Source organism: Cyrtonyx montezumae, unplaced genomic scaffold, assembly GCF_038088225.1.
Source record: "Cyrtonyx montezumae isolate F1298 unplaced genomic scaffold, pur_monq_1.0 scaffold_3, whole genome shotgun sequence".
Taxonomy (NCBI): Eukaryota; Metazoa; Chordata; class Aves; order Galliformes; family Odontophoridae; genus Cyrtonyx; species Cyrtonyx montezumae.
Genome location: NW_027072034.1, coordinates 126,489,688 through 126,517,650, shown reverse-complemented (window position 1 = coordinate 126,517,650; position 27,963 = coordinate 126,489,688). Strand labels below are relative to the sequence as shown.

At 38.0% G+C, this 27,963-nt stretch overlaps 2 protein-coding genes across 4 annotated transcripts in view; both read left to right on the top strand.

Moving 5' to 3' along the window:
* The window catches only part of CCT2 (chaperonin containing TCP1 subunit 2), a 57,410-nt gene extending 55,685 nt beyond the window's left edge, over positions 1 to 1,725 (top strand). The window contains exon 14 of the mRNA XM_065743316.1: positions 1,699 to 1,725. Coding sequence (XP_065599388.1) covers positions 1,699 to 1,719 — 21 coding nt within the window. The 3' untranslated portion in view covers positions 1,720 to 1,725. The remainder of the gene's footprint in view (positions 1 to 1,698) is intronic.
* Positions 420 to 27,963, top strand: RAB3IP (RAB3A interacting protein). 3 transcript variants are annotated; one of them, XM_065743322.1, is made up of 11 exons: positions 420 to 492; positions 6,495 to 6,770; positions 6,963 to 7,224; positions 14,193 to 14,288; positions 16,834 to 16,911; positions 17,217 to 17,420; positions 20,813 to 20,941; positions 23,186 to 23,298; positions 25,792 to 25,891; positions 25,984 to 26,053; positions 27,590 to 27,963. In XM_065743322.1, the coding sequence occupies exons 2-11, from the start codon at positions 6,520 to 6,522 to the stop codon at positions 27,670 to 27,672; spliced, it is 1,386 nt and encodes a 461-aa protein (XP_065599394.1). In that variant the 5' UTR covers positions 420 to 492; positions 6,495 to 6,519; the 3' UTR covers positions 27,673 to 27,963. The 3 variants fall into 3 exon arrangements, with proteins under 3 accessions (XP_065599394.1, XP_065599395.1, XP_065599393.1); XM_065743321.1 differs by lacking the exon at positions 420 to 492 and adding an exon at positions 1,966 to 3,011; XM_065743323.1 differs by lacking the exons at positions 420 to 492; positions 14,193 to 14,288 and adding an exon at positions 1,964 to 3,011.

The following is a 27,963-nucleotide window of genomic DNA, read 5'->3' as shown; positions in this document are numbered from 1 at the left end:
AATGATCCCGTACGCGTCTCGTTTTTAATTGTGCAATAAAGCACCTTACCGCTGACCACAGAAGGATCAATTTCTCTGCCTTTTTCACAGTATAAAAGCATTCAGCCTTTAGTCCTTGACCCCCCTTGAGCAAAGTGGTGCCCCAGCCCTCCCTCAAGATGAGGAACACAGAAAGGATGATGGATCCCTCCCGAAGCTGCGGGGCTGTCTACCCACCTGGCAGCGTTTGCACTAATTCCCTCAGGACAGCACTCGTCCCCGGGCAGCGCATTTGGCTACGGGGCTATGGGGCTGTGAGGCGGTCTCCTCCCAAGTGGGCAGGAAGGCGGCCCCAGCCCCACAGAAGGCAGCGGGGCCGCTCACACCTGTCCCTGTCCCAGAGGGCGGGGCGGCGGAGGAGCGCATGCGCGGCAGCAGCCCAGCGCCCGCCCCCCTCCCAGGTTGGCAGAGGGACGCGGTGCGGCGGCGGCTGCTGGGGCTGGCTGGGCGCAGGTACGGCAGCGTGGGGCAGTGCCCCCGGGAGCGGGGCTCGGCGGGACGCGGTGTGCGTGGCAGGGACGGCGCGCCGAGGGCAGAGTTTGTTGCGTGGCGTGAGGGGAAGCCGAGCGAGCCATGCTCGGGTCAGTTCCGCCGTCGCACGGCGCTCACCTGTGGGCACTGTGGGATCGCCGGCTCTTGCAGGCAGCTGCGAGGTTGTTCGGCTGCCATCTGCTCGGTGCCCGCGTTCCTCAGTGCCATACAGGGCGAAGCCCGCGGCTGTGCTGCTGTAGTAATGTTATTGTTGATAGAGCCGCTCAGCGAGTGTGCTCGGGCCGGGCCTGCCGTGCCTCTGCCCTTGGTTCATGTTACCGAGCGAAGAGCCATCAATAATTCACCGCTCTCGTTACGCTTTCAATAAATAACAAAGGCGAGCGCACCCCCAGCTCACGCTGATCACGGCGGGATGCAGCGCTTGTCGCCGTCATGCCAAATGCACGGGGAACGCCGCGGGAGCACATCTTTGTGCCCTTTAGGTTGATGGATTTTCCCGGAAAATAAACGTGTGCTTTAGACGTTTCTTTTTTTTTTCTTTTTTTTTTTTTTCTTTTTTGTGTGTGTGTGTCTGTGATGAATTGGCTAGAAGTTGTGTTAGACCCCATAGTTACGGCTCGCAGTGGCTCGGGTTGGAAGGGCTCTTATCCAGCACCTGGTTTCAGCCAGATGCACACGCGTCTAGAATGCTTTGCGTGCTCCGATGTGTGATTCCTTTGACTAATTACACGTTTTCAGTGTTAAATGGAGGTGAGTGTATCTTGAGCTAAAGTCTTAGCACTAGTTATGCTGCACGCAGCCCGGGGCAAACCTGAGCTGTGCTCCCGCGGTAAGGCAGAGCTGCCCTGTGCCTCCAGAACAGCATCTGGAAAGGGAATGCTCTCTGCAGGCCCATTCACTGGGCTTAGAGAGGCTTTGTGAACGGAGTGCTCTACTTTGAGTGTCTACAGTACGTTTCTAAATATCTACAGTACGATTCTACCTCCCAGAGGGCTGACTTTTCTCTGGAGTAAGAGGTACGCTATGTAGCAGACTCTAAGCCATATTTATTTATAAGTTTCACGAGGGCTTCATGAATAGAGCTCTCTGAATCTTGTGAGCTACTTCTTCCCTCGTGTAAGAGAGGCAGTGCTTGCTGTCTGAACCTGATTTCTTCTCATGGGAGACATCCCAACAATAATAATTTAAAAGGCTTTTTTTTAATCAGCAGTTCAGCAGAACGTAAGTTCTTATTTTGTGTGATCTTGCTACTGAATAGTCTTATATGCTTTAAAACAGAGTGAAATGGCTAACAGTAAGGAATGGAAGAAGTCTGCATTATAGCATGGTATCACAAAATGGGAGAGCATGCAGTGGAAAAACATCATATTCAAGCAATTTTTTCTTTGCTAATTCTAGAATTCTACAGACTCACCTGTTTCTTTTACTATCTGTTGGTAAATACGTTACCTAATGTATCTCACAAATAAAAGTGGTAACTGAACACTGGAAGAATCAGTACTTTCTTTTCCCTAGTGTATCTTCCTGCCCTACAAATAACTTGTTGCAAATTTGGACTCCCTAAGTGAAAAGTTCTGCAAAAAACTCTCACCTGCATGATTATGACAAGCTTGAAGGAAATTTCTGTGTCAAATCTGGAACTTGTCAGCACGATGAGCTAGCAGTGGTAGCAGTATTTAAGTTTGTTTGTCTCTGAGGAGAGGAAATATAAAAATCTTCCAAACCTCTTTATCAAATGCCAACATCTGATAAACATCTCATATGCTGTAGTCGAATTGGTGCTCTGAGCTTTAAACTAATGTCCACGTGAGCCTTACAAACAATGCTGGGTATGGAGTTGCAGTAACCGGACTGCTTTTTTAACAGGTATGTGTTTGTTAGTCTGCTACTCTAATTTCCTGCTGGGTTCTTTAGGGCTTAAAGTATCTCACATTCCAGGCTGTATAAATGCCAGATATTTCAAAACCACTGAGAATAATACAGGCCTTATGGTGGGCAAATGCCAGTCCTGAGGAACTGGTACAAAAAATCTGCTTGTCTGTCATGCTCCCCCTGCTGCCTCCCCCCTACCAGTAGAAGCAGTCTCTGGAGTCTAATAAATGAGGCCTTTGAGATTTCATTATCCCCACACAGAAGGCCTTTCTAAATATTAAAACAGTACAGGTAGTATGCGCATTTTTTGGTAAATGCTAACTGGAGTTTTCTTGTCATCGTGATGTTTAGAAATAGTGACTCCTTTCTTCTTTTTTTTTTTTTCCCTTCTATTTCCTTTAGCAGATAACAGACAGTTCTGTTGTGCTCTTTACTGTTAAAACTAAAAAGCAATAACTTTTTGATGTATAAAATGTTGGAAAGCGATGCCACCACCAAATGGCTTTTCCAGCAATTAGGAGCTTGCTTTCAAATACCAGCAAGCTGAAATGACAGCTTTGAAAAGCAGACCAGAAAAGAGAAACTCTAGAAGAAAACTTGCCACTGTGGTAAGTTACTGCTTTGTGGTGTCAACTGCTCTGATTAGGACAAGGAGCTGACCCCTTCTGAGGTCTTGGTGAAGCATTTTAATTTGACTGTTCACAACATTTACAGCTCGTGGTTCCCATTAGAAGAGATAGGAACATATTTAACTGTTGTTTAACTGGTTTCTTTGTAATCACTTTTATTTAATCTTAGATAAATTTTTGTGCATAGTTCCTTTGGGAAGTTACGTGGGTATTCACAGTGCAAGTGGGGCAGCAGATGGATTGGAAGATAGGGCAAAATTCTGACAGTGTATAACAAATTTGCATTATTTTCAGGTAAAAATAACTTATGCTATTGTTTCATACTAGTTTATGACAATTAACTGATTTTTGTACATCATTTTAATTGCTTACTATCATTTAGAACAAAAACGGTCACATTGGATAGACAGGAATGCTATGTGTTTTCCTATGTATTAGTATGGCAAGGGAAGTACAAAAGAAATTGGTGATTTTGTTTACTTAATAAGTGTGCTGCCCTGAAATGTGTCGGGATATCGGTTGCTGTTCTCAATAGCAGTGAGATAGAGCACTGTGTCAACACTGTGGCTTTTTACACGCTGTCATCACAGCTCCTGGTAAACGCCCCTGCTTGCTGTGCACGTTGTCGTGTGCCTTCACAGCAAGGCTGCATGTTTCTCAGTAATGAGAGAACCCACAAAGCTTGAACCAAACCCATACTCTTTAATAACACTGGCATTTAATATGTGGTGCTGTTGTTGTTTACCATTACTTTATAGAGCTCTTTGCCAAAAGGAAACTGTTCTATTTTTTTTTTTTTCAGGATTGCTAAGTTCTTTGGATGTAGGTTTAGTTTTGTCCATATGTAACGTGGTCAGCAAGCATTTTGGTTAAAACATTCTGGCACTGGCTGGTCTGCAAATGGAGGTGTTTGACACAGGCTTGTTCTCCTGACATAGGTGGTTTGTCTTACCTCTGCCTCTCCCTTCAAAGTAGCATGGGGAAGAAAAAAGTTGTGAATGAAAAGTGTTCTCCAGATGGCGTGCCTGGCAGTGCCCACCTGACCATCCCTGGAGAGCCTAACTGAAGGGCTTTATCACTTCTACACATTTCTTTACTTACTGTCTCGTCCTTACTATCTTGTCCTTTTTAATAACTGAGGAAGACTTCATCTCAGTGGGGTATGCAGCTGCAAACAGCTGGTGATGCTGAACATTGAACTGGGGCACTGCTGCTGGGCGTTGAGTTGGGCTGTTTTCAGTGGAGCCAAAATGGAAACAAGTCACCAGAAGGGAAGAAGTAAAAGAGTGGTTGTTCCCATTTTGCTTTCATCTGCGTTCCCTCTCTTTGATTCTGGTGGGTGGTTTTGGTCCTACGTGCTGTAGGCAAAGCATGCAGGCAGCCTTCCAGCATTGCTATGCAGAAGCCTGTGCCTTCCTGCATCTTGTGCTAATTATGAAGGCTGGAATCCAAAGGAGCTGGGAATGGGAAGAGACATCATGGTGCTCATTACTGGTGTCATAGTATTAGGTTTTGGGATGTATTTGGTAATGGGAAAAGGGGGTGATGGCAGCAATGAAAGCAGATGTGTTCCTGTAGATGGGAACCTGACTTTGAGACTAGGGATAAGGTTATTTTCAGCTCCATCTATGAGGACTATTTCTGGCATTTTATTTCTTTCAAAGATGGCAATGTTTAGCTTATTGAGTGCTGAATGCCGACGTGGAATTGTTCTACTGTTGACCTGAAAATGTTTTTGACATTTAACCTTGAAGAAATGTCCCTCAGCTTTGGCAGCCTCTTTACTTTAATCTGTTGGCTCAACAGATTTTATTGTCACACAGAGCATATAATCAGAATGTTCGTAATAGCTAAGGAGAACTATAGAGAAAGCAAACAAGAGTATTTGTAAAGCTTACTTGAATGGAACTCGAAAATAAGCTGTTCATGTTTGCATTATGTTAGAAAAGCTCCATACCACAAAATTGTGGCAGTTTGCTTTATTAATGATGTTTGTGTGGCTGCTGTTGATCAAAATACAGTGGATTTCTGCATAGAATGGAAAACAGAATCACAGAATGGTTTGGGTTGGAGGGGACCTTAAAGACCATCCAGTTCCAACCCCTGCTGTGGGCAGGGTTGCCAGCCACTGTGTGTCCCTTTTCATTTACATAGGGTCCCCTCTGTGCTTGTTTGGCAGTTTCTTAGTAGTTGTTGGTTTTTTTTGGGGGGGAGCAATTGTGAAAGACAGCAACGCTGTAGGTTACTTACTCTTGCTGTATGAAAAATTTCTATTCTAACTTTTGCTCCAAATGTACTTGATAATGTGGTAAAGCAACTTGTTTAACATGGCTGCATATTCTCTTAGTCAATACTTGAGACAAAAAAGCAAGTTTTGAGCAGAGCTCTTTGGGTTTAAGGTGATCAAAATGCCTTGATGTAACTAAAACATTGGTGTGTATACTTACTTGTGGATTCCATTCATGGCATTTCCTTTGAATTATGAAACAGATAATGAGCTGAATGTACACTGCAACAGAAAGCAGATGACATCTCTTCGTGGTTATCATCCTCATGTTTCTAATCTGTTCCCTACCTGCTCTTTTCAACAAGAAGGGTGAATCAGATTTTCTCTAAAACAGAATGTCTTCTGTCATTTAGATGCTACAGTTCTCTTCCATGTTAGTTATCCTTGTGAAGCTTCACTTTTATCTTTATAAAAGTGCCAGTTTATAGTTTTGAGTCACATGAAGATTTTATGAGGTCTGATAAACTGTGAGGAAAATAGGAGCTTCTTTGTTGGAGCTTGTGTAATTTGTGCTGTACCGTTTTGTGATGAAAAGCATGGAATTAAAAAAAAATTAAAAGGCAATGTGTGTTAAATAGTCCAAATTAATTGCACACTTTTATGCAAATTATATGCAGTGTACTCATATCTTACGTGATACTTATTAAGTGAACAGTCATCACTTAATTATCTTACATATTAAGTGCGCATCATCGTGCTTCAGGAGAAGTCTTATTGACTAGCTCTGTCACTCCAATGAAGTGTTACAAGATTAAACATAAATTAACCAAAACTGCTATGGACTGTTATTTATTTAAAGATTCACTGATTTCTGTCTCTAGAATATTTGTTTCATTGAGATTAAAGGTGGAAACTTTACAAGTTCTTTCTTTTTTTTCTTGCTGGTTCTCATTCTTGAACATAAAATACGTGTTTTGATACAAAACAGTCTTAGACTATATTGACTTTTAGATTTCAAGTTTGTTCTTAGTAAGATCTTTTGAGTTCACAACCCAGTATGAAGAAAAAATGTGTGGATGTTGAAGTTGATACTTATTTCCATTCCAACGTGAACTATTCTGATCATATTTGTCTAGCTTTTAAAAATTCAAATAAATGTAACAGATGTAATGATATATATAAAGATAACTATTTCCTGTTTGCATTCTGATGATGTGACTGTTTATTTCGTTTAGGGCTTCATATGATGAAGCATTTATTATGGCCAGTGACCCCTTGGAAGGCTTCCATGAAGTGAACCTCGCTTCGCCCACTACACCGGATCTTCTTGGAGTAAAGGAGCCAGGGACTCAGGAACAAACTACCTCACCCAGCGTTATTTACCGACCACATCCTTCTCTTGTGTCCTCCACACCAATCCAACCCAATGCATTGAATGTTTCTGACCTTCCCACGCAACCTGTTTATTCATCTCCCAGACAACTGAATTGTGGGGAAGTATCAGGTGTCAGGTAAGCTTTGTGCATCTCTTTACTGGTGATTTTTTGTTTCTAGAACTACTTGCTTTACTAAAGATAGAATTCCAATATAGTGTCTAATGTTAAATTGTGTCTGTAGCAGTACGTTCAGCACTACTACTGCCATTTCTAAAACACTTCTTATTTATGTTATAAATTAAGAAAACCTTATCCCTTTCTTTGCAGCATCAATGTTACGGATGCAGTACTTTGTTCTACCTCTGGACCCCAGAGTGGGTCATTCAATCACAATAATTCCAGAAAGGAGAGCAATAATGCAGAGAAAGAGTATTTGCAGGGTGCTACAGTAGCAGATGTTGCTGAAGGAAACGAAGATATTTTTGGTTTGAGTACAGACAGTTTATCTCACTTACGGAGCCCATCTGTACTGGAAGTAAGAGAAAAGGGCTATGAAAGATTGAAAGAAGAACTTGCAAAAGCTCAGAGGGTAAGGCTTGTTGTCTTGTCTCCTCCTGCTTTTTCTCTTCTCACCGTGATTCTTGTGGCAGAATGATAGATGGGCCAGAAGGTGCAGTCTGAGTCTACTCATTTATAATAGTATTATTACAGTGTAATTGTTTGTGGTTATTCTGAATGTCTGCAGTGCTAATGTCTTAAATTTATTTCCTGACAGTGTTGGTTCTTTTTTTAATTTTTTTATTTTTTATTTCTAGTGCTGCTGCTGTGTAACGTGTAAAGCTTTTGCTACATTGCTGGTTAAATGTTTTTTTGGTTTTTTTTCTTAGAAATTTAGGCTAGTCCTTCATTCTGACATTTGAGGATAAGAGTAATTCTTTTGTCATCTTGTTAGTTTTTAAGTATTTATAATGCTGATTATATATCTCTCAAGTTGTCTTTCTCCTCTGGGATAAAAATGTAACTTGTGGAGTATAGGAGTGTTTTAGAACATGATTCTTAATTCCTCTTAAGTATCAGAAAGGAATGCTTGTGTAGAAAAAAGCAATAAAGATGTCACTGAAGTTCTTTAGAGTACTGTGACACCACACTTCAGAGTGAATATGGGCACCTTTGAGGACACTGTGGCTCAATTTGTTAATATTTGTAAAGCGCTTTGTCTTGTTTGGATGGATGGAGCTATATAAATGCAAAGCCGTTATTTACCATTCTAACATCCTTCTGTGCTTAAACTTCCTACTAGACTTTGTGCTGTTTGTGTCTGTGCCCCCTCATTTATCTGATTTCATTTTTGCTTAGATTTAAGCTCATCTTACCTTGTGTTTGAACTTTTCCTCTTTGCTTGCTGCCTCTTTCTGTTGAATGTACTCATCGTTTCTGTTATAGTTGCATTTGCCCTTGTCAATGTGAATCTTAAATGTGGATTCTGATATGCTTCTTCTGTTGGTTGTTTTGTCACGGAATAGTTGCTTCCTTTGCCAAGGTGAGTTTAGTATTCGACTACAGAAAGGAAACATTAACCTGATCTAAGTCTGGGGACCTTACATGTGAATATATAAACTGATCAGTTAAACTTGGGACCCTAGAAAGTAAGATCAAACTAAACTTTAAACTTTAGAAGAAAGAGGTATTCCAGCTCCTGTCAGAGTACAAAATTGTAACTAATGTACTTAAAATCAGCAGCTCAGATCTGTTACTATTACCTTTGAATTAACTGAAAACATTAATTATCTGTAAAGCTGCTGTTAAGACTGTAAAAGAAAAAAGAAAAATTCAAGTTGTTTCAAGCAGTTTGCATGTTAAAAAAAAGATTCAACTCTGACTTGAGAATGTTGACTTCAAACTTCTTGTTAATTCGCAGCACATTAGGTTGATTCTTACAGTATTACGCTAGATGGATAACCTTTGTTTGCTTGTTTGTCATAGACTTTCAGTGGTTCAGGATTGCTCAGTAACACAGGAATCTTTACAGACTCACAACAACAACCCCTATTCCTTTCATAGTATATACCTCCTTCCACTGCGTAATAGAAACTAGACTTTTGTACTCAGTTTTGTTTCTGATTGCTTCTTTTCCAAAAGTGGTGGCTGTTCATACAGGTCTGTGTCCCCCTGCATTATTCAGTGTCATACAGTCTTTGAATATATATCCAGCTATATTTAGCTTGGTCAAGGAGTACTGAGTTTAAAAGCCTGCAGAGATACAATTAATACGTGCTGCTTATATCAAGCTTTTTTCAATTTTTTTTATTTTATTTTTTAACATTGTGCTTTTAAATTCCCTTTAAGACTCTGTGGTTCCCTTGGGTTTATAAGCTTTGTCAGGAACAGTGTGAAAAGTAAGAATGGCAATTTGTACTTGAATTTTATGAGATCGTTCATCCTAGAAAGCATACAGACTTTCCAGGAATTAACGAAGTGAGCACCAATTTGCTGTCTTGCATGTTTCTTCCAAACTTCTTTTTACCCAAAGCATGTATGCAATTGTGGCATGTATTAAAGGCAGATGGATTTGAATTTGATGCAGTTGTAACTGGAAGGAGAGCTAGAAGGGACATAGAAATTTTGAAGCCTAGGAATCTATTATCTGGATTCTTTTTTAATGTCTCTGCTTCTTTGAATGCAACCTTTTTTTTCATATGCTCCATTGTTTGTTTTCTTTTTGTTATATGTGGTATATACAGATATGACATTTTTCTGTGTCAATCTAGATAAGTTGCAGGACTGAATCGTATCGTAAGATCATGAGAAAGGTTGAGCCAGAGGTAACAGCAGGGCAGCATTTTGCAGTAACAGTGTGTAATGCTGGGTGCATGTTTGCCTGAACATAGCTTTTAGTCATTAAAACTTGGCAGATTTTTCACCTTTCACTGAGCCCATTCAGGCCTTTTACTTCTTTTTCTTTTTATTTATTTATTTATTTATTTATACACTCCGGCTGCTCTGTATCAAATGGAACTGAAGAGCCCACTTTAAATGATCTGAACCTTTCTGTGTGTTTTGCCCCTCTTTTAACACCTTATTTTTCCTGATGTTTTTTTTTTTTTAAATACACTCCGAGGCACTGAATCACTGTGTATCTCCTTATGTTTCTGTGTGTTTCTTTATTTTTCTTCTTCAGCTATAATTGAGACATAACACCATGGTTATTGAAACTAAATGAAGCACATTTAAATAACATTGAGAGAAAAGTGGTGGTATTTTGCAATATGGAATTTCTTGATGTGCAAGTTTGCAATGGGACACCTTCTGTTTGTTTTTTGTATTAAGTAACCAGTGCATTGCCTGTGCTTCAGGTTGCTTGCTTGTATTTTTGAGCTGTAGCAGCTCATGGCCACATCTTCCTTGAATTTCTGTGTAACTTGGCTGTGAAATTCATCGCTGACCATGCCATCCATAACTACAGAGACAAACGTGGTGGTGTTTTCTCCTGGAACACTGAAATCTCCAGCTCTTACTGCTAGTTTGCTCCTTCTTGTTGAGGAAAGAGCAATCTCCTGGAGCTGACAACTGTAAATATCGTACCCTGAGAATGACTTCCATGCTGTCTTCAGAGTGAGATCGGTAGGCTTGTTGGCAGCAAGTAAAGCCATTTATGATTTTTATAGCAGAAATCTACATTTTTGATATTTCCTGATATTTCTCTATTAAGAGTGAAATTGGGAATTCTTCTCACCCTGATAAAGTGACTCTCATGAAAGAATGACAGTATAGAGCAAGTCATTGTAGATTTCAGCATATCTTTTTTGAACGTGTTACTCAGATATGGATTTTGTTTCAGAGGCTTAGGTTTCTGTATGCATTCTGCCTGTCATAAGATCAAACTAGATCTTACTTCGTTTGTCTTCAGATCTTATGTATTACTATGGAATTTGAAGTAGGTTTTTCCACCTGTGTTGTCAAAGAATCCAGTGTAGCAGAGTTTATTGCCATTAGTATAGTATTTCTGAGTAGTCTAACACTGGTGGTTAATCTGTTTTGTTTTTTTTTTTCATAAACAAATGTGATATTTTGAAAACTCTGCATGGATTAATGAATAAATATATTTACAATAACTACCAAGGAATTCCAGTAGCATTGTAGGAGAACATCTGGCATTCTTAAATTTCCACTGTAATTTGCTTGTAAACTAACAGAGAATAAAAAGGAAAATAGAATAGCATTCCTGACCTCCACCAAACATAGCTTTCAAGCTTCACTAAAACAAATTGCAAGAGACTGCCAGCTTTTTACTGCTACAGATGAGTTATAGCTGTTCATTGCTGTCTTTAAGTGATTAAAGGCTTGTTTTAGTTGGAAGGGTCCCTGTAAAGATGGAGCCTGACTGTCAGACCACTTTTGAACTGACCCACTGCTAAAAGCTCATCATTAAGAGCGTTGTTTAAATGCCATAGACAGGTATTGGGGCAGCAAGCAACTCCAGGAAGTCTGTTCCAATGTCTAACTATCCTCCTCTTGGTAAAATGCTTTTCCTCATGTCTAGCATGAACCTCCTTGATGCAACTTGAGCCAGTGCCATGTGTCTTGTTACTGGATACCAGGGAGAAGCTGGGTGCCTCCCTCTCCACTGCTCCTTAGGAAGCTGCAGAGAGCAATGAGGCTGCCTCTCAGTCTCCTTTCCTGTGAGCTTACCAAACACAGTGTCCTCAGCTGCTCCCCTTTGGATGTGCCTTCAGGCTTATGAACCTTTTTCATCCTCCTCTGGATGCATCCAAATTTCAGCACCTCTTTGTGAATCGCAGAACCAGGAACCACAGTTCCTGGTACTCCTTGGGAGACCACACAAATGGTAAATATATTTGGGGAATCACTACTTTTGATTGTGCTGTGGTTAATGCACACCAGAGTACAGCTTACCCTCTTGGCTGCTTCAGCAGTATTCCATTGTTCTCATTTTAGGTGATACCTGTGGAAATTTTTTCTCTCATCTTGATCTTCTAGATCTTCTGGATCTAGTGGTGACTTGCTTAAATTGCTGAACTAGACCCAGGATGACTTTCTTTCTAGAATCCAAAGATTTAATTGTTTGAAGCAGTAACTTGCATTTCTTACTGCTTCCTCATAGAGAACCAACCTGCATTCTGATCATGAAGGTCAAAATGAGATAAGCAATAAAGTGACTTCTTGATATAGAAACGCGTATATGTATTTAAGGGTTTTTTTACCCTGCAGTTTACAATTTTTTATCACCTACTTTAGTATTGGTGTGTATTCTGTTTTATGATACCTTTTTTTTCCCACAGTTACTTTTTCAGAACAGCAATGTTGGAAGGACCTCAGTGTTGTGGTAAACCTAGTACACACAGTTGTCTGTGTTCTGAGTAGGTGGAAGTGTTCAGTGATGACTGTAAGGCACAAATGGTAGCAAAGGCTTCAGTAACTTTTGATTTGAATACTCTTCATTTCTTCCCTGCTTAGAAAAAACTATCAGCCTGAGCTGTTAAACTTAATTGACAAAATAAGGTGTCCTGTTATTCTCCTCCTGAATCATGTCGCAGGAATTTGCCCCGTATTTGACAAATGTAGCTAAGCTGCTATGTGCAATACACTGCATGCCATTGTCTCCCTTTTGGCTTTTGTTAAGTAGCTTTACTTGTCTGCCTGAATTTTAGTCTAAGCTTCCCTCTAATCTTTCCAGTAACAGGCAAAGTTGCAACAGTCTCACCTAAAATAGTGTATTGATAATGATAGGCTGAAAGTGAACAAGAGTAGTTCTGTCTACATGAGTTTGACAAGTCTTGACCTGAATCTTATTCCAACCTCCTTTTATGCTGTCTTGTATGTATGCAGCATACTCCTAATAAATCAGTGAAATAAACCAAAAAGCTAAAAAGTATTGACCTATTTGCTGTGTTTATAGGAACATGTGAAACTTGGGCTTTAAGGATTTTGCATCAGAGTCTTCCATTTCTCTGCTGGCAACCATACCTTATGTGAGAAATATTGGAAAAATTAGAAGAAAAAAAAAAAGAGAAACATTTTAGTGATGGTTTCTTATAACAGCTAAAAGGCTACATAGGGAAAGCAAAAAATCAAAATGGCAAATTGGAATAAAATTTGATCAAAATGTCCAAAGTTGATAACAAATAAAAAGAATAAATAATGTATTTTACAATATGTGTGTCTTGACTGGTCCTCATATGCTTGTCAAATTTAGGAGGTGAAGTTAGACAGGAGAATCCTCGTCCCAGAGGAAAATTGTTGCCAGTTTCACTGCAGAAATAGCCTGCTATAAGGCAACATTTGGTTTCCTACATTACTGTGTACACTTTACTCAGTCATGGTAACTTTGGGAGAGATGCCTCCCAGCGAAATACAAAAGCTGATGCTTTGGCCTTTTTATGCCTCAGTAGAAACTAGCCTGCCAGAGGTTTCTGAAGGCAGGTGTATTCTTTGTTTCTGCAGTTTTGGAAGCAAACTATTGTTAGATGGCATTTGGAATCTCTAACATGTCAGTGATAGATTTGGATCCTATGTCTTGGGAGTGATGGGAGTGTAGTAGATAGATAGGCAGAGGAAAGGAAGAAGGGGAAAGCCTAGGGTGGGGTCTGGAAATGGGAGAGGAGTTACGGGCAAAAGCAATGCTTGAAAGGTCAGAATGGGCTGCTTTCTGCTTTTCTTCGCTTTTTCTTTTTTCCCCTCCCTGTCCTCTTTCCTGCTAGAGCTTCCAGGGTTTAATGGGTGAAAAAGGGCAACTCTTCCAAACTCACCAAACTTTTTATACTCCTTTGCAAAAAATACCCCCCTTTTCCATCAGACGTAGGAAAATACAGACAAGATTGGGCATGTGTAACCCTTATGCTGCCAAATCTGTGCTAAGGTCTTCCTTTGAAAGTGATATATGGTCAGGCCCTTTTCATTCCAGTAATATTTTAATAATATCATAGACAAATAACAGCTTGAATTTTGTAAGCTACTTTCATTTGATTTATGAATCTGCATTAATGAGAATAAGGATATAATTACAGTGTGACTTCGTGACTGTGTAAGTTACAAGGAGACCTACAAGGGAGATGCTATTTCTGTCATGTTTTAAGATTGTAAGGGAGTTAGGAATCATCTTGAGACAATGATATTTTGAAAAATAAACAAACAAAAAAACTAAAAAAAAATCCCAGTAAAATCAAGTACTTATGTATCTGTTAAGGAATAGGAAAACAGAACTGATATTCTGTCCCTTATTTAAGTCTTCCATACTTTCAGGAAAAGGAAAGCTGCTTTTTCATTATTTTTCTTAGAATTTTGGAAATGCTGATGTTTAGGTTAGAGATACTGCAGATTCTGCTGGAATATTGCTGTATAGCAGGAAGAAATAGCAATGTATGTACAGCATTAATTTAATTGCTTCCAGTTTAAAGATGAATATGTTGAAAGGCTTTGTTTAGCAAAGGTTTTGTTTTCCTCCTATTTTTCCTTTTTTCTACCCCCCTCTGTGGTGTTAGCTTTAAGAGGCCAAATTACTTCTCTAAGTCAGAATAAATAACTTTTAATTTTCCATAGGAGCTGAAGTTAAAAGATGAAGAATGTGAAAGGCTTTCTAAAGTGCGAGATCAACTTGGACAGGAATTGGAAGAACTTACAGCTAGTCTGTTTGAGGTTTGTTGGAGTCTTCGATGTGATATACATAAAGGAAGCTGAGCCAGATGTTTTATGTAGTATCAGTGTTTTTTATGCAATTTTTCTGCAATAAGCTTATAAAGGGATTTCTGTTCTAAAAACCTGGGTGTGGTGGTAGAGAACTTAAGATCAAGGAGTAGACTTTTCTATCAGATAAGAGGCTTTGTTGAGCTTGTCAATTTGCCTAGGCACAAAATGAAGAAAATAAGGAAAATGTATCAGAAAGCTTTAAAGTATTTAGGCTTATTTTTTGGCATAACTATTTTGACGCGGCTTCTGTCTGACAACGAGACTATTTAGATAAGAGCTAAATTTGGGGTTGTCATGGTGATTAAATACAAAATAGCACAGTTCCAGATTAATGGAGGTAAAGCACTGTATAGAACTTAACCGTGCTTTCAGCTTCTGAATTTTGCGTCTGGCAGCATGTTACACCCACAAGTTTGAAGACAAACTGAGAGAAGCACTGGGGTGGCACCTGGTTGCAATGTGAAGAGCCATGAACTTTGTGGGATGTTTTCTTTAAAGAAAATGGCAGTGATGCCAGCAAAGGTTGTGAGCTTTCATTAAACAAACTAACAAAATCTTAAATCCACACTTGGAACAAGATTAGTTATCATTTTTTCATGGAATATCTGGAGGCTAAATTATGATAGACATACCTGTTGGTAAAATTTCATAAATCAGTTATACTTTCTGTTTACCAAATAGTAGGTCTTGGCTTTCAGCATATGTATAGAGATAAAACATCGTGTTTTAGAAACAGCATTATTGATGTTGTAATGCTACAAAAGTGCTGTCAAAACCTGGAAAATATTGGCATTCATAAATTGAATTGCAAACTGCAATGTGGATTGGCAAAGCAATTTATTACATCATCCCAGTAGTGCAAAGCTGCTAAAAATATTACGTGATATAAATACCAAGCAGAATAAATTGAACAGTGGAAGGATATTTTTTAGCTTAAACATTTGTTTATACTGGGGGGAGGAAGGTGTTGGACAGGCATTTGAACTGCAGAGGAATAAAACGAATGCTATCCATTTAACTTTAAACAATTTATCTACTTGTAAAAGCTACACGTGAAATATAACACATTAATAATGATTATTTAATGAGTTTTAATTATTCAGAACTCCCAGCTGTTGTGGGCATGTCACTTAAGTTCTCTTTTGTGATAGGATTTCACCAAGAGTCTCTAGTATAACAGTGCTGAGGTTTCTTCATTAATTTTTTCATTGGGATCTACAGTCCTTGGATTCACATTCTGTTCTGAATCCCACTAATTTCAGTGACTCTGTATGACACTGCCTAAGTGAATGTGGTGGAGCTGATGTTAATATATCTCATTTGAGGATCAGGACTTGTTTTACACAGCTGGATGTATATGTTACTTTTTATCCACTGTAATAGCACTGTAACTTGCTTTGCTTTCCAAGGTACATCACTAAGCAGAAACTGCATGGTCAATGTTAATGTATTTGTACACATTGTATGAATGTGTATGTTCCCATTCCTGCATGTGTATGTTATTTAAGAGCATTTTACAGACTCATACTATACAGCTGTGTTGTATGCCAGTGGCAGCCAGATCTTCTGGTGCCATTATGTATGAACTTTTTATTTATATAGTGTCCAGATACGTGCTAGGCGCTTTACAGATATAAGTAGGGTCCTACCTCAGCTAATTTAGTTGGTGGGGCCCTGATCTTTCCTTTTTTTTTTTTTTTTTGCCTTCAGTAAGTATCAGATAAGAACAGAAATGTGACCATGGGTGCAAATTGCTGGATTGGAGTAAAAAACAAATAAGTTATGCAGACAAAAGGCTGAGAAGTCTGATGTAAAATAATGTTTGGAAAAAGGGGTAAAAAAATAGAAAAAATCCCAGTCCTTTTATGCTTTGTTATTAGCTTAGTCCTGCTTGTTTACTCACATTGGTTTTTAGTGCATTTTTTGTCCTACTTAAGAAATGTTTATTAATCCATTAATTATTTTTAATCTTTTATGTTTTTATTACTGCTGAAACTTCAGGCTTGAGTTGTTTGACCAGTTTCTTCATGCATTTGACTAAAACTGGTTATTCTGGCTAGAAGGGGAGAGAAATTCTTTTGAGTGTTTTACTGTGCCCTTGTTGTTTTTGTTGCTACTGGTTGAGTCTTTCTCTTTGGGGTCAAGGAACTTCAATTGTCAGCTGCTGAAGTGTGACCAGAGGCTGGCATTCATGACAGGTATTGTTTTTGTTGGAGGGGGGGGGGTTGGCTGTGACTGGGTGGAGTTGTTGAATTTCTGTATCTGAGCCCTGGGCCAAGGAGAAAGAACTTAAGTGGTGCAGTGAGGAATCCAGATGATAGATTTGCAGCTATTTTTTGTTTTGTAACTATTTAGATTCAGCAGATTGCTGAACAGCTTATTTACAAATTATATCTCAGTGAAGCAAAAGTGTGATGTAACTCCTTAGGTGTTTTTTTAAAAAAACCTCGTAATTTGGTGTGAAACATTTACTCCAGCTAAACATTTTTTACAGGAAGCACACAAAATGGTTAAAGAAGCTAATGTCAAACAAGCTGCAGCAGAAAAACAGTTAAAAGAAGCACAGGGAAAGGTGAGTTTTTTCCAGCTTGCTCGCTGTGTCTCTTTGCATGGTCCTAAAGCTGTAATGTGAACAGCAGAAAGATGTGTGTACCCTATTAAAATATGAATTGACTTGTTCTGTGTTGCCTCAGAAGTGTTCTTAGCTAACACCAGTGGATGCAGAGTCTGTTTCGGTGGCACATCAGATAACTAGAAAGGTGTGCAAGAAACTCGTGTTGCTTTGCAGTAACATGGAGATGTCATTAAATTATTTAACATTGGTCTACAAATAACGATGTTTTTGTTTGTTAATGACTTTATATTTTTATTTTCAAGATTGATGTCCTTCAGGCTGAGGTAGCAGCACTGAAAACACTTGTACTGTCTACTTCACCAACATCTCCAACTAAGGAGTTTCAGTCTGGTGGAAAAACTCCTTTTAAGAAAGGGCATGCAAGAAACAAGAGTACAAGTAGTGCTATGGGTGGAAGTCATCAGGACCTTACTATGATGCAGCCAATTGTAAAGGACTGCAAAGAGGTAAAAGTACAAGGATTCTCCTCTGCTGCTGATGGGACAGTTTAATTGATTTGTTTTTTCTCACTGTAAAGCTAGTATATACTAAATCTTATGGTAGTGATTGTTGTAGAGATATTTTTTATTAATTAAGGAATTTTTCTTAGGTGCCAATTGGTGTTGATTTTTCAGTTGTATTTACTGTTAAATCTTTAAGGCAGAATGTGATAAAAACTGAAATATTGGAATTACTAATTTAAAGGTAGGAATTAAAAACAAACGAGGGAAGAGAAATAACAAAACTCAACAGCGTAGCTGAATGGCAAGTCCTAATGGCTTTTTCTTTTCTTTTTTTTTTTTTTTTTACCAAGTTAATCACTGAAAGTTGTAAGTATTCATCAGCTGCCACAGGAAAAGAGGAAGAGATGTTTTATAAATCAATAGTGGGTGAAAGAGAGTGGAGGAAAACTGAATTGATGGTAAATTATTAGAGAATAGGAGAGAGTTATTGTGGAGTCCTGGAGGGCCTTGGGTTTATCTCCTAATGCCATTGTGAGTGGGGGAAATACTGAAGCAGCAGCTTGGTTCTCAGATCCTCAGAATGGTAGCAGCTGAAAGTAATCTTAAAGAGTTGTGAGAAGGCTCAATGTCCTGATGGAAAATGGCTAGTGGAACAGGAGATGAACTTAAAAATAAATAAGTGATAAATGATGTATCTGAAAAATAAAATGCAGCTTTAGCAGGCTTATGCAGTTTAGTAGGCTACATGATGAAGGAAAAAATGTAGTGGTTTTTTTTTTTTGGATAATTCTCTCCAAGTACCATATCAGTGTTCAGCAATGGTCAAAGACCCACAGAACCTTAGGAGTTTTTAGGCAGGGAATAAATGGAAAAACAAAAAGCTTTAGAAACATGGAGTAAATATATGCATCCTGTTCTGCAGACAGCTACCTCTGAAATAAAATAGTGAAAATACAAATAAATGCAATGGATGATCAAAGCTATACAAGTCTTTCTGTGTAGAGAGACTAGGGCTCTTTATGTTGAGATGTTCTGAAAGCAGGACAAAAATATATATATAGTCACTAGTGACATGAGAAGGATGAATGGTGAACAAGTATTAATTGTTTCCTGTAAATAGAAGGTTCTGGAAACTAGAAGGAAAATCATTTTTAGTCAATATGTAACTAAGTTTAATAACTAGTTGTCACAAAGTGACAACAGGACAAAAAACAGTATTCAAAGTTATGCAAAGTTGCAACAGAAAAGCACATTGAGGTACATGCAAGTATACATGATTTCTGGATAAGGAAGCTTCCTTAATTACAAATTGGTAGAATTTGGGAGTGTAAAGGCATGTTGCTGTATTTTTTTTCATGCTGTTCTGCAGGCAGCCCTCTGTGTCTGCAGGTCATTGACAGAGAGAGAGATGAGCTAACATGATTCATAGTAGACATTTTGATACTTCGTTTTGCCAGTCATCATTAAATGGATTTTTTACTATCTGCCTTTTTATTAAAGATCTAGAGAAGGTATAGTTATGTTTCCAAAGATAAAATAAAATTCAACAACCCAAACACTCTGCTTACTTACTTTCAGGGGTATTCAGGGTATTTTTCTTATTGAAATAGATTTCGTTGCTCTTCAGAAACACTGATAAGGAACGTAACTACTTTTTAAGCATCACATTGAGGTTTTGACCAAATACTTCTTAAATGCTGGGCAGGAGCATGAAGAGGGGAAAAACTGTTTGGTTTCAGTTTCCAGAAAATCTATCCCAACAGTGCCCAGACAGCTACTTCCTAGTATGTGTAAGTAACCTCAGGGATGAGTGGATGTGCCTAACTGTTTTGGAATTTATGACCAGGATTTAGATAAGCTGAACATCTATATACAATGTAAATCCTAAATGCACCAATTGATTTTTTTAATTTATTTTCCCAAGAGCTTAAGTGTTTTTCAGGTAATCAAAACTTGGATCTAGTGAAAATGCATGTAAGGACAGAGAGCAGATACACGCGTAGCACACTATAGGCTGGAAAGAAGAGGCATCAAGCTGTATTCACTGAGTAATTTTTCAAGGCAGCTTCTTTATGCATTGTAGATTTGAGTGAGGTTTTGTTAGGTGTAGAAAATAATCAATAGTTACTAAGAATGCATAGTAATTTCTTGATTTGTGCTGTATGGTTCTAAAATAGCTTTTTTTTTTTTCTGCTTATGTCTCCTGTTGTATTTATTTTAAAGCCAAACCTAAGGTGAGTTTTAAGGTATAGGGAAATGTTCATTCAGGGAGCAAGTTACACCTACTGAGTTTCATTTATGCAATGAGGTTGGTGGCTTAGCAACCAGAACAGTTATGGACTAGCTTAATTAAGATGGTTGTTCCTGATTGTACCTGAGTGCAAGGCAAGTAGCTCTAATGGAAAATAAATTTGCCTGTCTAATTTTTGTAGCTTCTTCAAGAGGCGGGAATAGGGGAGAAAAAACACAAAGAACCTTCCTGAAACATTTGAAAGAATGCTAAAGTGCTGGGAGCTCTGAGAAAGGGTGGTAAAGAATTCAAGACTGATAGAGGCTGGTTCAAAGCAGTGTATTGCTCTTTTAAAATGGATTAAAAAACAATTTCAGCTCTTAGCATTTTCACTTTTTTGTGCTCTCATCTATATTATTTGCTTTTGATATTAGAAGACTTTAAAGTCACATTTGCTTTATAAATGTGCATATTACAAAAGCAGTATTAGTATTTGTTGGTGATGTCTGGTGTTTTTGGGAAAATGTTTTCTGCCAAAGTACTGCTTTTCATTCTCTCTTTTCATTCTCTTTGTCTTTCTTTGTACTCTGGAGCGGAGCAGCAACCTAAGAAGCCCACAGGGGGAGCAGCATTAGGATCTGCTTCTCATTTTTCCACATTAGTAACCTTTTTGTTTGCCTTCTGTGCTTTGACTGCACACTTAGTGTTCTTTTTTTTTCTTTATTCGCCATGACTGCCTGCCATTTCTAGGGGCACTTTTTCTACATGACATTTTCTTCCCTTTGTGGCATGGTGTCTTTGATGCCCCTAACCTTCCTGGCCTGCATTTGGCCTGCAGTGTATTTCCCTTCAAATAGCTTTTAGGTTTTGATTTTGGGAGTACAGGCCTATTATAATACAAGAATGGGATTTAACAGCCAGTTGGAGGGAAAAGGTGCTGTAGTCAGTAATCTCAAAGCCAATTTGAGTAAGTCAAGGTGGTACCACACATCCTAGGAGAGTGAACTGAAGAAGGTGTTTGTAGCTGGGACGTAATAGTATTCTTTGACAGTGTGGTAGAAAACAGAGTTCTGATGATCATTGTTTACCTGTGGATACCTGTAGATGATCAACGCTAGTGTGATAATTTCAGTACATAAAATTTGTGAATCTTTGTGTGTTTTAGGCTGACCTATCTTTGTACAACGAATTCAGATCATGGAAGGATGAACCTACTATGGACAGAACATGTCCTTTCTTGGACAAAATCTATCGGGAAGATATTTTTCCATGTTTAACCTTCTCAAAAAGTGAGGTATGCATTCTAAATGTTGTCGCTGATGCTTTTTATTAAATATGTTACATGGAACCTGTAGACTATTTTAAAATTGTTACATTTGAATTTCAACCATTTTTGTTTCATTTGAGTATGATTGTTTACAGTGAAATACCCAAGTTCAGTCTGGAGTATTGAAACAATCAGTTTTTCTTCTCCATTTGCTATTCTAGATGTGGCTTCCTTAAGTGGGAACTGAATGCACTGTTGTGTTAATAACCATAGTAACCATTGTGTTACCTATCAGAATAAGTGTTAGTAGGAATGGGTGGTGGGTTTTCCTCCAATAATCAAAGGTCCCATTTAGAAGAAAAGATGTCCTGCCCCTGTCCCTTGTTTGTACAGGGGCGGTACAGACCGACATTCCTAATTTGTGGACCTGTTTTCTCTCATTAACAGGGACAGGTGGAAAGCACAGTCTGGGTGTCTTGAAGAGAAGCTTGTGTTGCAAGATTTAGACTTTGGGATTTGAAGTAATTTATCATGGGCAGTTTGGAAATATGGTTTCAAATTAAACAAATTATGTGGATTTTTTCTTTGTATGATTTCTCATTTCCTCTTCCTGTCTTGGTACAGAGGGAGGTAATGATGTTTTACTCATGCTGGGAATACTGCAGAATTAGTTACAGCTGCAGCTTATGTACCTGTCTTTGTTCTGAAGCAGCATTTGTAGGCTGTAGTTCCAGTATCAGACTCTAGGGGAAGGGAACAGTATTGCGTATCTTTATTAAGAGTAACAAACTTTAAAGCTCTCAGACTTTTTTTCAATAAAATTAAGCAAATCACATATAAAAGGTGGTGTATTTTCCTAAAATGTATTTTATTTTCATATGGTGTGTGTACTTTTCCCATATTCTTCATTTGCTGTTACCAGCTGGCAATGAGCTTGAGAGATCTTTCAATTCATTGGATGCTAGTTCATTATGATTGGTGTAGAGCATTGTACGAAACTATCCCACTAAGAAGTTTGCTCATTTACTGTGGGAATTTAAATTACTTCTGCACCATGTGTAAGTAGGCCGTCTTGTTGTCTTTCCCAGCAACTTCATTTTTTCTTCCAATTCAGTGGCGACATGGTTATGGTATTTATATTTCCTCTTAAGGAGAGAATGAGGCTTCTAGCACAGGTCTGTTGTATCAGTTAATGTTTGCAGATGCTGTGCAGAGTGACATGCTTTCTTTGGAATATCAGTAAACTGCTGTGCAGTTAAACAATAAATGACAAATATTATGTTTTTGAATAATTGAAAATGCAGGTATCTAAATGGTTGAAGTATTACTTCAGCTCTTTGTAGCCTCTTGCGTATGTGTGTAGTCTTCTGTTTTGATTTTAGGAAGTAGTATTGGGAAGGAATGTTTTGTATGAGGTACTTTACTTTTGTAGTAACATTGTAATTCTGAAATGCTCAAAGTACAATAGAAGATATTGCTATTACTCAGTAGCACAGAATCTGGATAAAGAATTATTAAACGAATAAAATAAATTACTCCTTATTTTAAATTGAGTAAAGGCTATTACTTGTCCATACTTAAACACTAATCTTGGACAACTGTTGAGTTCAGTCAAGCAAAATGAGCGTATTTCTAATGTGTTTATAAAGAATTAACATATTAAAAAGCCCGAGGGAAGTTACACTTCCTTTATGAAGGTGATACTTTAACAATACCAATGTTCTGAAGTCACAGTAACCTGTTGTTTCTTTTATATATTGTTCAACCTTACTAGTTTGAATGTCTTTCTAAAGTAATCTTTGGCTGAGAAACAGACTAATGTTGACTTTATTTTACAAGTTACAGAAGTTGGATTTTTTTTTAATTCATGAAGAGCACAATAAAATTAGAGCAGTTTTTAAATACACAAATTTTGTGTCTTGTCCAGTGTCAGACAAAAGCACTGCTTGTACAAATGTATATGCTTCTTGGGAATATGAGGAATAGCTGAAAATATGGTTAGCATGATATGCTTGACTACATTCCCTGCTGTGAAGGCAGTTTCTTGCCTGAGAGAGGGCAGGGTTATTTGGAGGACAGAATTTAGACTGAAGCCTAGGAATGAGGCCTCTTGTGTATGGAGCAAGCAAAATCTTATTTGTAATTGAATTTGTGTTTGGTTAGTTGGCTTCTTCAGTGTTCCTAACTTAACAGAAACAGAAATGTGTCACTGCTTTGAGGCAATCTATAACATGGAGCTGTTCTTAACTGCTTTCTACATTTTTCTTGCAGTTGGCCTCAGCTGTTCTGGAAGCTGTTGAAAACAACACTCTGAGCATTGAACCTGTTGGCTTGCAACCTGTTCGATTTGTGAAAGCTTCTGCAGTTGAATGTGGGGGACCAAAGTATGTTAAGCTAACAGACAGAGGGGAAATCTGGACTCAGTTGAGATAACCATATTCTCAATCCAAGAGTTATCAACTGATCATTTAAATTTCTAAATGTTAAACTTGTAAATATTTCTTAAGATTTCAGACTTCAGGATTGCTGTTGCAAAATTTTATGTGGAAAGTAAGCAATTAACAATGCAAATGTTAAAGGTTTGTTTTATATTAACCTTTTTTAAGATAATTTCCTTTTTTGGAGTGCTGCTTATGGTACATTGACTGTAAAAGTGTCATCCTCTCCCTTGGAGAAGATGGATCTGATTCTTGAAGCAGAGACTTTTGAACTAGGGGCTGTCACTTGGGAGGCATCATGAAAAAGGTATAGAAGAGAAGTAGTATTGGGTCAATGTCAGACACCTAGAGTAATTTGTGGCATTAGAAACTTAAGACATACAGAGCATATTGACAAAGGCGTCTGAAGTATTTGAGAGGAGATCTGTAAAGTAAACTCTGAATTTGAGCAGGAGTGCAATGAAAAGGAAATAAAGGTGAGGATGAGTTTGAATGTGGAGGTGAGAATGTGATTAAAGCAATCATCTTGTCATTCAATAAGTTTGGAATGGTCCTTGAGGAATCTGAAGCAAGACTTATATGTCAGATACTGATTTAGATGTTAAAGTGAAGGGAGATGGACTTGCCTGAGGCACTAGGGCCCTAAATGTGGAGAGGGCAGGATTTATAATGTGCTTTAGTATGTGTCATGGTTAAACAAGTAAGGCCAGCATCAATCCTGAGCCTTCCAAGCCTATAGGAAGTCTTGACTTCTTGTCTAGAAGATCTCTGTCAGAGTTAAAATTTCTCTGTAATATTTGTTTTGGTGGAGCTCAGTTTTCTGATATAGAGCTTGCATCAGAATGTGTATATTAAGATCAACTTAAGATTCTTTTTTTCTCATGTCTACTGTTTTTCAATTCTCATTTGTCCTCATCAGTTTTGAGTGACAGGGAACATACATTGAACTTGTCAAAGGATGTTTCTGCTTTCTCTCTAAAGAAGCTGTATCACATTTTCCAATGTAATCTTTAAGTAGTTGGCTGGGTGCAGATTAACATTTTGAGATGTCTGTGCAGAAATTGTAATTACATTAGTCATACTGAAGGTCAAGGTTTACTCTTTCGTCTTTTACAATTGTCATGAGGTGACAAAAACTCTCGTATGATTGCTTGTGGTTAATAGGGAAGGAATATACATTATTTAAACTTAATTTGACAGCAAATGTTCTTTGCCCTAAATATTACTGGCACGGAATGGGAAGCAGCTGTTTCAGTGATCAGAGGAGCAGCTTTGGATTTTCTGTTTTTACATGGTGAAAATCACTGTTTTTATTGAAACCGTGTTATTTAATAGGTAATGTAATACAGATAAACAGCATAAATAAATAATAACAGTAACTGGAATAATGCTCCTAAAGGAATTATTTTATTGTACAGTTGCCTGGGGGACAGGAAGGACAGATGCATAAACTAGTGGGTAATAACTCAATGGCAAAATAAGGAGTGGAGGTCAGGGAGCTGTGATATAGTAAAGAAAGGTTCTTGATGTACAAAAGTTACTGAATGTTGCTAGTGATGGTGTGTAGTAATGAAATGCAGCTGGGTTTCCCCACAGGATTCAAATAATTATCCCCATGGGGAACAAAGCACAAAGCTGTACGTGTGCTGTACAGTGCAGAACTGAGTCATTAGCAATAGCTGTCGTGCCAGCATTTAACCTGGTGTGATGCAAGACACTGTATAGAAAGGAAATCTATTGCTGAAAGGAGAAAAAGGGCTTTTTTTTCTTGGCATTAAGAATCTGTCTGCTCACAAAGGCTTGACTGCGTTTGTGATCAGCCTGCTTCAGCTACTATAGAATTTGTTGGATCAGTGTCAGTCCTCATAAATTACTGTGGAAAATCATATGCACTTCAGTTTCTTCCTGTCTTGTGTGGTTCTGTGGACCAGCTGCAGACTATTAAAGGGGCTCCTAGGCCACTGCTGAGACTGTGTGAGCTCAGTAATTTTTCTTTCAATTTTGAAAGGCGGCTGCTTCTTAAGACTCCCTAATTTTGTGTGATAGAGATGGAAGGGAGGAGAGCCAGAAGCTTTTTGAATCAGTGCAGCAGTGGATACCTGACAAGCCAGTTCATCTGGGATGCTGCAGTATAGAAATTCCTAGTCACATTTCCACTGTTTGCATTTATTAAGATAGTATAAATAGCAGCTTCTATTCTGGTAAAAGATTTAAAAATTGGGAATATATCACGATGTGCTGATGTTGGAACAAAATTTGCCCTTATCAAGCTAGAGTAGTTGATGACACCGTTTTATAAGCTGCAATTATTGCATTATGGCAGAGACTTGAGTACCTGTGCAAATAGCAAGCAATTACATTAACACTCTAAACACATGCAGGTGTTAGACATTAGTGTCAGATTTGTTTATTAAATTGCACAAACTTCTTGTTTTGTAGGAAATGTGCTCTAAGTGGACAAAGCAAGTCATGCAAGCATAGAATCAAATTAGGAGATTCAAGCAGTTACTACTACATTTCTCCTTTTTGTCGTTACAGGGTAAGCAGATTTACCATGGTCTCAATTTAAGTAGTGTTTTTTTTCCTACCATCATACAAAATATTAACCACTGTTATTTTTCATGGGTTTAGATAACTTCTGTGTGCAACTTCTTTACGTATATTCGATATATCCAGCAAGGATTGCTGAAGCAGCAAGATGGTGAGTGACAAATTGCATTTTGGATATATGAAGAAAAAATGTCTGTAGCCTGAAACTTGCACTTGATTGTCTCTGTTGTAATTACAAGACTGGTGAATTTTCAGTGAAGTTATAAAGAAAGAAATGGTGCTTTTTAGTTCATCTTAAAAAACCTACTTATGAAAATTCAAGGAAAATTCTGTGACTTGAGTAGTTATGACAATTTTCTACACAGCATTTTAAAGAAAAGGACCACACTTTGGCAAAGAATTGAAATGTTTATGATCTTTCCTCACCTTTGCATCATTTTAGCCTTCCAGTTCCATTGCTTTGTTGTTGTTAAAGCCTGAAAACAAGTTTTTTGTTTTTTTTTTTAACACATGGAATAACAGGCAGTGCCATTTAAAAAAAGAAAAATGTTTACACTGATTAGAGACACCGGAAACATCTTAAGTTAGTTTGACCTGCACTGTTTTTCATTCCATTAGTGAATAGACATATCTTGTCTCACTGCATGCACTGAAAATTCAGGCAACCCTTCTTTGTCAGACTGTTGTTCTGGGAGAACTGATTTAAAAAATAAATACATCTACAAACAGCAACAAACAAAAAAACCTCAAACATTAAAAATTTTATTTGAATGTAGCTGAAAAACAAGCATTTAATCTTCAGATGTGACATTGCAAGGTTTCTTGATCAGGGCTCTATTTATGAATGAATCAGCTAGTTTAAGGCATTAATTTTTCTTCATTGTGTCCTCCCCTCTCAGCAAAAGGGAAAGGTGCTTTTACTTCTGTTGCTATTTTTCCACACCAGTGTTACCTGGTTGCTTTGTCCCTGTCAGAACAGCATATCCTACAGCTGCCTATTTAAGCTCTTATCTCAGCAGTAAATCAGAAATTTGCTTAAGTGTGTGTGCTGTTTGGTTGCAGTAAGTCCATATAAAAGATGGCTATGTAAACACTGCACATCTATGTTACTTAATTCTGGATTTGTAAGGTACATCAAGAGTCAGAATTGTGGTTATTCTTCATTTACTAAACAGTTTTTACTTATTTGTCATTCTAAAAGACAATCATGGTGATGTGATTGTGTTTAAATAATTGATTTTAGCTAAAATTTCCCATCTACCTAGAAGAATATGACTAAATGGCCTTCAGTTTTTACTTATCCAACAAATTCTACTTTCTCTTGGCAGTGTTTTATACAGAAAATGAATCAATGAGTGGAACAGTTAAATTAAAAAAGAACCTGTAATGAATTGAAGCTGAAGAGCACTGATGCATTTCTTTTCCCAATTAAAATAAAAGCATCAGCATTGGAAAAAAATAAATAAAATTTAGCTTCTTTTACTGTGACTATCTTTTAGAATTTTCAAGCTGTTTTATTCTTTTCAAAACAAAGTATCTCAATTCTGATTTCACTGGAAAGTGACAAACTAGAAAGTCTGTTACTTCTGATATTTCCTTAAACTGATGTACAGGGAGGAAGGGCGTTTGTTTCAGTTAAAATAAAAACCTAATTCATTTTGTTTAGTGCTATTTATGTCTTTTTCAGTGGATCAGATGTTCTGGGAAGTTATGCAGCTGAGAAGAGAGATGTCACTAGCAAAACTTGGCTATTACAAGGAAGAACTCTAAATCTTTTTACTCTTGGGCATGCATGAACTTCATGTAAGATACGTAACTCTAAAATTGCTGAATCTTTTCTGTCACTTGATATTTATTTCCACAGAGTGGGTCCAAGATCTTTCTCCTTTGGCAGATTGCACTAAGAAGTACTGTGATTGTTTTAAACTGACCTATGCTGTATATGTCTCCACATAATACCTAGTTGAACAAAAGTGGTAAGCACTTGCAGGTGTATTAGTGACTGTAATTTACCTTTAAAAACATGACTTCTGATTAAATAAACGTTGATCTGGAGCAGCA

Coding starts and splice junctions, on each gene's coding strand:
- RAB3IP (XM_065743322.1), top strand. CDS start 6,520: ATGGCCAGTGACCCCTTGGAAGGCTTCCATGAAGTGAACCTCGCTTCG. Junction 6,771..6,962: donor GGGGAAGTATCAGGTGTCAG/GTAAGCTTTGTG, acceptor CTTTCTTTGCAG/CATCAATGTTACGGATGCAG. Junction 7,225..14,192: donor AACTTGCAAAAGCTCAGAGG/GTAAGGCTTGTT, acceptor AATTTTCCATAG/GAGCTGAAGTTAAAAGATGA.